This window comes from Penaeus monodon, chromosome 39 (assembly GCF_015228065.2).
Source record: "Penaeus monodon isolate SGIC_2016 chromosome 39, NSTDA_Pmon_1, whole genome shotgun sequence".
NCBI lineage: Eukaryota > Metazoa > Arthropoda > Malacostraca > Decapoda > Penaeidae > Penaeus > Penaeus monodon.
The window spans coordinates 29,485,115-29,495,014 of NC_051424.1; the positions used below are offsets into that span (position 1 = coordinate 29,485,115).

Below are 9,900 nucleotides of genomic sequence, written 5' to 3' on the forward strand. Positions count from 1 at the left end.
CCCCCCCCCCCTCTCTCTCTCTCTTCTCTCTTCTCTCTCTTTCTCTTTCCTCTCTCTCTCTCTCTTTCTCTTTCCTCTCTCTCTCTCTCTTTCTCTTTCCTCTCTCTCTCTCTCTCTCTCTCTCTCTCTCTCTCTCTCTCTCTCTCTGTCTCTCCACCCCCCCTCTCTCTCTCTCTTTATTTTTTTCTTCTCTCTCTCTTTATTTCCTTCTTGTCTCTCTCTCTCTCTCTTTCTCTCTCTCTCTCTCACTCTCTCTCTCTTTCTTTCTTTTTTTCTCTCTCACGTTGTCTGTCAGTCTCCTCTCTTTCTCTCTCTCTCTCTCTCTCTCTCTCTCTATATATATATATATATATATATATATATATATATATATTTATATATATATATATATATATATATATATATATATATATATATCTTTCTCTCTCACGTTGTCTGTCTGCCCTCCCCCCCTCTCTCTTTCTCTCTCTTTCTTATAGAGACGATGAATCAATGACAAATACCGAAAGGAATCATAAAGATAAAATTGATAATAAAACAAATAACGAAAATGATCATCATGATTACTACTAGTAAGAACATTCTTATCAGTATCACTATCATTACTATCATAAATTCTACTGTGAACATCGCCATCATTATCAGTATCATTGTTAGTTCATTAATATCATAATTTCCATTTGTTAAAAAAATATATTTGAATAAAATCCATGAATAATTTAGAATGGGCTGAACTGGAAAATAAAGAAAGAATAGAAATGAGTAAATAAATAACAAGAAATAACTTAAAAACATCATCATTAATTTTATTTTATTATCGGAATTTAGTTCAGCTAAAAGTTCTGTTTCGAAATTATAGTTGTATATTTTCGGAAAATAACTCGCCAAACGTTAAATAAATCTATATAAAAAAGCCACAGATTTAATTTTGTGTTAGACTCTTCCAAGACAGGTTTTTGGAATGCATTACCTTTTCTTTTGAAAGAAGGAAAGGGGGAAAAAACGTTATATGAAACAATTTCGAAGCCAACGTTTAAAGAACGAGTTTCGAAACACCGAAGAAGGCGTACGGAACGAAACATTTTACATTGTCTGTTTTTTCTTGACCGAGTGAAGACCGAGCGAAGATTTGTTTCTTTGTGTGTTCTTTTTGCGTTTCCAATGGCTAGCGTTGCTGATAATAATGTTAATAACGAAGAACGTGAAGAAGATCCCTTGAATTCTATGATTGAAGAGGCTGTTCGTAATTTACAAAGGGTGAGGAACGAGTCGTGGTTTTTCTTGTTGTTTGGAGTCAAACTATATACTAATGTTTTTGTTGTTGATTGTGTGAAGGTGATTTTGAATACTAATACAAACAAGTTTGACCGGAAAGCAAATTAGGTTTTAATATTGTTCTGAAGTACTGACGGCGAAATCTGTTTTAATTCTGAAATAGTTTTTGAATATGTAAAAAAGGTTACGGGCTTTTCAGATGTGCACACGCACACGCAAGCACAGTGGCACAGGCACTTGGGCACGCGACCATTCAGGCACAGAAGTACATGCACACGCACACGCACAGCAACATTCACACGCACATGACGCGCCACGTACATGTACACGCACACCACATGCACACGTACACACCCTCATGCACACGTACACCCACACTCATTTGCACTCATTTACACATTTGCACATACAGGGACACATACACACGCACATGCACACACACATGCAGACCCTCATGCACACCCTCATGTACATGCACATGCACACCCACATGCACATCCACATGCAGACCCACATGCAGACCCACATGCACACGCACATGCATATGCATATGTACACGGACATGTACACGGACATACACGCGCACATGCACACGCTCTCTCTCTCTCTCTCTCTCTCTCTCTCTCTCTCTCTCTCTCTCTCTCTATTTCCATCTTTTTCTTTCTTTCTCTCTTTCCTTTCTCTCTCTCTTTCCTTTCTCTCTCTCTTTCCTTTTTTCCTTTCTCTCTCTCTCTCTTTCCTTTCTCTCTCTCTCTCTCTTTCCTTTCTCTCTCTTTCTCTCTTTTTCCCTTTCCCCTTTTTCTTTTTCTTTTCCTTTCCTTTCTTCCCCTCCTCTTTCCCCTTTTCTCTTTTCTTTCCTTTCTCTCCTTCCTTTTTCTCTCTCTCCCCTCTCCTCTCTCTCTCTCTCTCTCTCCTCCCCCCTCTCTTTTCCGTTTTCTTTTCTCTCTCTCTCTCTTCTCTCTCTCCTTCCTCTTTTCTCTCTCTCTATTTCCATCTTTTTCTTTTTTTTTCTCTCTTTCTCTTCTCTCTTTTCCTCCTCTCCCCCTCTCTCTCTCCTTCTCTCTTCATCTCTCTTTTCTCTCTCTCTCCTTCCCTCTCTCTCTCCCTCCTTTCTTTTTCTCTCTCTCTCCTTTTTTTTTTCCCTTTCTTCCCCTCTTTTCCCTTTTTTTTTCTCTCCCTCTCTCCCCCCCCTCTCTCTCTCTTCTTCCTCTCTCTCTCTCTCTCTCTCTCCCTCTATCTCTCCCCCCCCTCTCCCCTCTCTCTCCTTTTCTTCTTCCCCCCTCTCCTCTCTCTCCCCTCTCTCTCTCTCCTCCCCTCTCTCTCTCCTCCCCCTCTCCCCTCCCTTCTCCCCCCTCTCCTCTCCCCCTCTCTCCCTCTCTCTCTCTCTCGCTCTTTTTTCCTTTTTTTCCTCTCTTCTCTCTCTCTTTTTTCTTTTTTCTCTCCCCTCTCTCTTTTTTCCTTTCTTTTCTTCTCTTTTCTTTTCTTTCCCTTTTTTTTTCTCCCCTCTCTCTCTTCTTTTCCCTTTTTTTCTCTCTCCTCTCTCTTTCCTTTTTTTTCCCCTCTCTTTTCTCTCTTTCCTTTTTCTTTCTCTCCCCCTCTCTCTCTTCCTTTCTTTCTCTCTCTTCCTCCTCTTTCCTTTCTTTCCTCTCTCCTCTCGTCTTTCCTTCTCTTTTCTTTCTCCTCTCTCTCTTTCCTCTTCCTCTCTCTCTCTCTTTTTTTCTTTTTCTCTTCTCTCTTTTTTTCTTTTCTCTCTCTCTCTTTCCCGCCCTCTCCCCCCTTTTTTCCCTTCCCCTCTCTCTTTTCCTTTTTTTCCTCCCCTCTCTCTTTTTCCCCTCCCCCTCCTCCCCTTTTTCCCTCTCCTTTTTTCTCTCTCTTTCTCTCTCTCTCTCCTCTCTCTTTCCCCTTTTTTTTCCCTTTTTTCTCTCTCCCCTTTTTTTTCCTCCTCTCTCCTTCTCCTTTTTTCCTTTCTTTTCTCCCTCTCTTTTTTCCTCCTTCCCTTTTTTTTTCTCCTCTCTCTTCTTTCCTCTCTCTTCCTTTTTCTCTCTCTTTTCTTTTCCTTTTTTCCCTCCTTTTTTTCTCTCTCTCTTTTCTCTTTTTTTCTCTTCTTTTTATTTTTTTTCTCTCTCTCTTTCCCCCTTTTCTTTCCCCTTTTTCTCTCTCCTTTTTTTTCTCTCTCTCTCTCCCCTTTCTTTCTCTCTCCCCCTCTCTTTCTTTCCTCTCTCTCTCTCTTTCTTTCCTCTCTCTCTCTTTTTCTTTTTTTTTTTTCTCTCTTTTCCCTTTTTCTCTCTTTTCTTTCCTTTTTCTCTCTCTCTCCTTTTTTCTCTTCTCTCTCCTTTTTTTTTCTCTCCTTTTCTTTTCCTTTCTCTCTCTCTCTCTCTCCCCCCCTTTTCTCTTCCTCCCTCTCTTCCCCTTTTCTCTCTCTCTCTCTCTCTCCCTCCCCTCTCTCTCTCTCCCCTTTTTTCTTTTTTTTCTTTCTCCTTCCTTTCCTCTCTCTTTCCCCTTTCCTTTTCCTCTCTTTTCCTTTCTCCTCTCTTTTTTCTTATCTCTCTCTATCTCTCATCTCTCTCTTTCTCCCCCTCTCCTTTCTTCCCCTCTCCCCTCTCCCCTCTTTTCTCTCCTCCCCCCTCCCCTTCCCCTCTCTCTCTCCTCTCTTTTCCCTTCTTTTTCTTTTTTCTCTCTTTTCTTTCTCCCCCCTCTCTTTCCTTTCCCCCCTCCCTCTCTCCTTTCCTTCTCTCATCTTCCCCTCTCTCCTTTCTTTCCCCCTCTCTCTCTTCTCCCTCCTTCCTCCTCTCTTCTCTCTCTCCTCTTTCCTTTTTTTCTCTCGTCTTTCTCCTCTCTTTTCCTTTTTTTCTCTCTCTCCTTCTCTTTCCTTTCTTTTTTCCCCTCTTTTCTCTTTTTTTCTTTTTCTCTCTGCTCCCCCCCCTCTCTCTCTTTTCCCCTTTTTTCTCTCTCTCTCTCTTTTCCTTTCTCCTCTCTCTCTCCTCTCTTCTCTTCCTTCTCTCCCCTCTCTCTCCTTTTCTCTCTCTTCCTTCTCTTTTCCTTTTTTTCCCTCTCCTCTCTTTTTTCTTTTTCCCCCTCTCCTCCCTTTCCTTTTTTTCTCCCCCCTCTCTCTTTCCCTTTTCCCCCTCCTTTTCTTTTTCTCTCCTCTTTTTCTCTCTCCTCTTTTCTCTCCCTTTTTCTCTCCTCTCTCTCCCTTTTTTCTCCTCTCTCTCCTCCTCTCTCCTTTTAAACTCTCTCCCCTTCCCCCCCTCCCCTCCCCCCCTTCCCCCTCTCTTTTTCTCTTTCCTTCTTTCCCCCCTCTCTCCCCTCTCTCTTTCCTTTTATTTTCTCCCCTCTTCCCCCTCCCCTCTTCCCTTTTTTTTTTTTCGTCTCTCTCTTCCCCCCCCTTTTTTTTCTTTTTCCTCTCTTTTCTCTCTTTTCCCTTTTTTTCCCCTCTCTCTTTTCTTTCCTTTCTTTCTCTTTTTTTCCTCTCTTTCCTTTTTTTCTCTCTCCCCTCCTTTTTTTTTCCCTTTTCCTTTTTTCTCTTTCCTTTTTTTCTCCCCCCTCTCTTCCCTCTTTTTCTTTTCTCTCTTCTTCCTTTTCCCCTCTTTTTTCCTCTCTCCCCTCCCTCTCTCATCTCTCTCTCCTCTCTCTCTTTCCTTCTTTCTCTCCCTCTCTCCCCCCCCTCTCTCTTTTCTCCTCCTCTCTCTCCTCTCCCCTCTCCTCCTTTTCTCTCTTCCCCCTCTCTTTTTCTTTCCTTTTTTTTTCTCCCCCTCTCTTTCCCTTTTTTTTCTTTTTCGCTCCCCTCTTTCCTTTCCTTTTCCCCCCCTCTCGTCTCCTTTTCCCTTTTCCCCCTTTTTCATCCTTTTCTCTCTCCCCTTTTCCCCTTTTTTTCCCCCTCCCCCTCTCCTTTTCCCTTTCTTTTCTCCCTCTCTCTCTCTTTTCCCCTCTCTCATCCCTTTCTTTTTCCCCTTTTTTTTCTATCCTCTTTTTTTTCTCTTTCCTCTTCTCTTTTTCTTTCTTTCTCCTTTTTTTCTCTCTCCCTTTTCCCCTTTTTCTCTCTCTTTTTATTTTCTCTTTTCCCTTTTTTTCTTTTTTCCCTCTTCTCCTCTCTCCCCTTTTTCTTTTTCCCCTCCTCTTTTCTTTCTCCCCTCTCTTTTTCTTTTCACCTTTCCTCTCTCCCCTCTCTTTTTCTTTCTTTCCTTTTTCCCCTCTCTCTTTCTTTTTTTCCCCTTTTCCCTCTCTCTCCTCTCTCCTCTCTCTCCCCCTCCCTTTTTTTTTTTTTCTTTTCTTTCTTCCTCCTTCTTTCTTTTTCTTTTTCTCCTTTCTCTTTTTCCTTCCTTTTTTTCTTCTCTCTCTCTCTTTCTCTCCCTCTCCCTCTTTTCTCCTTCTTCTCTCTTTTCCTTTTTTCTCTCTTCCCCCCCTTTTTTTTTTCCTCTTCTCTCTTTCCCCCCCTTTTTTTCTCCCTTTTTTCCCCCTCTCTTTTTTTTTCTTTCTCTCTTTCCCCTTTTTTTTTTTTTTTTTTTTCCCCCCCCCCCCCCCCCCCCCCCCCATTTTTTTTTTTTTTTTTTTTTTTTTTTTTTTTTTTTTTTTTTTTTTCTCTCCCTTCTTTTTCTTTCCTCTCTCTCTTCCTTTCTCCTCCTCTCTCTCTCCTCTCTCTCTCCTCTCTTCTCTTCTCTCTCTCTTCTCTCTCTCTCTCTCTCTCTCTCTTTCTTTCTCTCTCTCTTTCTCTCTCTTTCTCTCTCTCTCTTTTCTTTCTCTCTCTCTCTTTTCTTTCTCTCTCTCTCTTTTCTTTCTCTCTCTCTCTCTCTTCTCTTCTCTCTCTCTCTCTTTTCTTTCTCTCTCTTTGTCTCACACATCATCTACTACTATCGCTATTGCTATTCCTCCTACTGTTATTAATATTACTATCATTATTGATTATTGTTTTACCATTATTATGATTATCATTATCATTATTACCAGTATCATCATTATTACCATCACCACAATTAATACCATTTAACCTATCATTATTACATACTGTCTCCCTTGCCTTTCGTAGGATCTGAGAGAAAATGGCGGCCTCTCTCAGACAGACCCCTTTTCGTCGACACCGGCGCCGCCTACGAGTACAGAGGCGCCCATGGAGTCTCCTGAGATAGAATTCAAAGGGCAGCGGTATTGTTTTTATATTTTTGTGTTTATTTATTGTGGATTTTTATTTTGGGGGGATGGGTGTGTGTGTGTTAAGAGGAGGTTAGTTTTTTTTGTGTGGGAGGAGGGATAGGGTGTTAAATTAGTTTTAAAAATAGATATAAAATTTGTTCTAAAAATAAGATTTAAAAAAGAATGGATATCCGAAATGTCTGTACCCACTGACTTTCAAAGTAATCATTTTCCCCCTTCTCCTCCTCTTCCTCCTCCTTCTCCTTCTCCTTCTCCTCCTTCTCCTTCTCCTCTTCAACACCCACAATCCCTACCCACCCTTACCTCCAACACCACAACCCCTACCCACCCTTACCTCCAACACCACCCCCTCCCTCAAACCCGGCTCCTCCTCCTCCTCCCTCACCCCCCCCCCCCCCCAGCTACGGTATCGGCCCCCGCCAGCTGAACATCGCCGTCGGCTTCGTCATCATCTTCACCATCATGTACACCCTCGCTTATCTCCTCCACTTCCTCCACCTCTCTCCCCTTCCACCGGATAAGAGGAGGAGGAGGAGGAGGAGGAAGAGGAGTGGTAGCAGAAGAGCAGAGGAACCGGGGAAGAGAGGTGAGCGGTGGATGACGTAATAATAGCAAAGGTAGGAATGGTTAATAATAGTCATGATGAAGATAACTGCAATAGTAGTCCTCTCCCTCCCCTCCCTCCTCCCTCCCCCTTTCCCTCTCTCCCTCCCCTCTCTCTCCCTCCCCTCTCTCCCCTCCCCTCTCTCTCCCTCCCCTCCACCTCTCCCCTCCCCCCCCCTCCCTCCCACCTCTTCCCCTCCCTCTCTCCTCCCTCTCCCTCCCTCTCCCCCTCCCTTCTCCCTCTCCCTCTCCCTCTCCAACGAATCCTTTCCACAAATGAATTCCCGTTTCGCTCCGGCCCCCGTGCCTCGGACCAGAACGCTGGGAGCTGCAGCTGTTGCGCCGCCTGCACGAAGCACTGGAGAGCTGGGAGAGAGGACAGGAGTGAAGGTGGGCAGCGCCGCAAGAGCCGTGGGAGGTGAGGTTCTTGCTGTTGCTCTAGTGCTGTTCAGATTGCGATTATCACTGTCTGATGAGGCTTATGAGTTATACTCGTATTACGGTATTGGTAACAGGATTTCTACTTTTGGTAGGTATTGATATTGTTGATGATATTGCTACTACTACAACAACAACTACTACTGCTGTTACCACTACTATAACTATTACTATTACAATTACAATTACTACACTATTACTACCTATTCTACGCCGCTGCTGCTATTACTACTACCACTATTACTACTACTATTACTACTGCCGCTGCTACTATTACTACTACTACTATTACTACTGCTGCTATTACTACTACTACTATTACTACTACTATTACTGCTACTACTACTACTGTCACCACAAATATTACTATTACCATGAAATCCTAACTTTACATTATTAGAAAACGTATACCTTTATCTAATACCTTCGCTGCTTCTCATTTTATTTCAAACGCTACGAAAAAAACACTGCATATCTAATAAAAAAAGCAAAATTGAAAATATCATATCTCATGGTCTTTTCTGGCCTATTTTAAGACCACCTGACACCTCCTTTCTTAATGAGCAAGTGACAGGTAGGTTGGGTTAATTGCGGCCCAGGTAAGCGACTGTCACCTGTCAAATATATTGTGCACCTGTATCCCTCCGCACCGCTTCATTCTTTCACTCTACCGTTCTATTTTTGTTTTATTGTCCCTTCCTCCCTTCTTCGTTTCATGTTTTTCTCTTTTACTATTTCCTCTCGTTCTCTTCTTTGCTCCCTGTCCTTTTTTTCGTATCCTTTCTTCCCTATCTATCCTTTTTTCTCATTATTTCTTCCGTTCCTCCTTCCCCTTTTTCTTATTCTTCCCTCCCTCCCCTCCCTCTCTGTCTCATCCCTGCTGGCCCTCCCTCCCTCCTTACCCCCCTCCCTCCTTCCTCCTTACCCCTCCCCCTTTCCCTCCTTACCCCTCCCTCCTTCCCTCCTTACCCCCTCCTTCCTTCCATCCTTACCCCCCTCCCTCCTTACCCCCTCCCTCATATCCCTCCCCTCCCCCTAACCCGTCCCCTCCCCCTAACCCCTCCCAGGTCAGGTCAGGTCACATGGAAACGCATCAACCTCTTTTTTTTTTATTGCTAAACGTTTATTTCTTGCTCGCATCCCACCGAGCTCTCCCTCAGACAGGCATCGGGCGCGGTCGGACACGGACGGACGGGAGACGAGACGAGATACGAACGAAAATCACTTAATAAAGAGAAAAAGAGAAAAAGAAAAAAAGATGGATTCCACCGCAGTTACCGCCAAGGATAACGAGCCTACTGGATTGTTGACTGACACACAAGTAAGTTTGTAATAGGCTTGTTTATTTTATTTCATTTATTTATGTATTGTTATTATTTATTTTTATTATTTTTTGAGGGTTGTTGTTTTGGGTTTTATTCGTTTGAAGTTGTTTGTTTATTTTGGATTTTTTTGGGGGTGTTTGGAAAAGATGAATTTGTTGGTATCTTTTCATAATCGAGGTTTAGTTTTGTACATTGCATATCGATATTAGATGAGACGATAGAGTAAGATTCTCTCTCTCTCTCTCTCTCTCTCTCTCTCTCTCTCTCTCTCTCTCCTTTCCCCTTCCTCCCTCTCCCTCCCACTTCCTCCTCTCCTTCTCTCTCTCTTCCTCCCTCCATTTTCTAGCATTTAGTTCCTAAATTCAACTGTAACCCAATGAAATTTTAAGTACTTCCAAGATTAAAAATAAGTGAATAGATTAATAAAAATAAGAATTTTAAAAAATCTAACTCCGCCCTCTCTAACTCCCCCCCCCCCCTTCTTTCCAGCTGAGCGTCGCCACCGGACTCGTGTTAATGTTCGGAATGTTCTGGGTCATTGGCTACCTCCTCAACTTCCTCAACTTCGCTCCCCTCCGTCGGCGCCGATATTATCCCGGGCACGAAGATCCTCACGCCCAGGCCTCCTCCATGTCGTTCCTGGAGAAGGCGTTGAACACCGTCAGTCGCTGGACGAGTCTCGATTCGTTCTAAGAGGAAGAAAAAAAAAAGTGGCGGGGATTCGGACAAAAATGGCGGGAAATCGGATAGAAAAATGGCGGGAAAAAGTAGAGAAAAAGTGGCGGGAAAATCGAAAGATGAGGGAAAATCAGTTTTTTGGTTTTCTTTTCTCTTTCTCTCATCTTTTTTCCCTTTTCTCTCTGTAACTTTTATCAATGCTGTTGTTTTGTGTGTTTGTGTATTTATTTGTGAGTGAGGATGCTTTTTGGCTGATATTCAATTTTTGTGTTTTTGTGCGATTTTATGTGTGTACGTTCGTGTGTACGTGTGTGCTTGTCTGTGTACGTTTTGTGATTTTTAATGTTATGTGTTATTTATTATGCATTTATTGTCTCCATACACATCATTCCATTATATATAAGGATTTTTTTCTAATAAAGGAGAAAAAATA

General features: G+C 42.7%; 2 protein-coding genes across 2 annotated transcripts in view; one reads left to right on the forward strand and one right to left on the reverse strand.

Moving 5' to 3' along the window:
* LOC119597540 (leucine-rich repeat extensin-like protein 5) overlaps positions 1-6,381 on the reverse strand; it is a 12,781-nt gene extending 6,400 nt beyond the window's left edge. The window contains exon 1 of the mRNA XM_037947117.1: positions 6,364-6,381. Coding sequence (XP_037803045.1) covers positions 6,364-6,381 — 18 coding nt within the window. The remainder of the gene's footprint in view (positions 1-6,363) is intronic.
* Positions 6,382-6,598: 217 nt separating this feature from the next.
* Positions 6,599-9,900, forward strand: LOC119597541. Its single transcript, XM_037947118.1, has 5 exons — positions 6,599-6,623; positions 6,852-7,009; positions 7,344-7,444; positions 8,614-8,785; positions 9,279-9,900. The coding sequence occupies exons 1-5, from the start codon at positions 6,599-6,601 to the stop codon at positions 9,480-9,482; spliced, it is 660 nt and encodes a 219-aa protein (XP_037803046.1). The 3' UTR covers positions 9,483-9,900.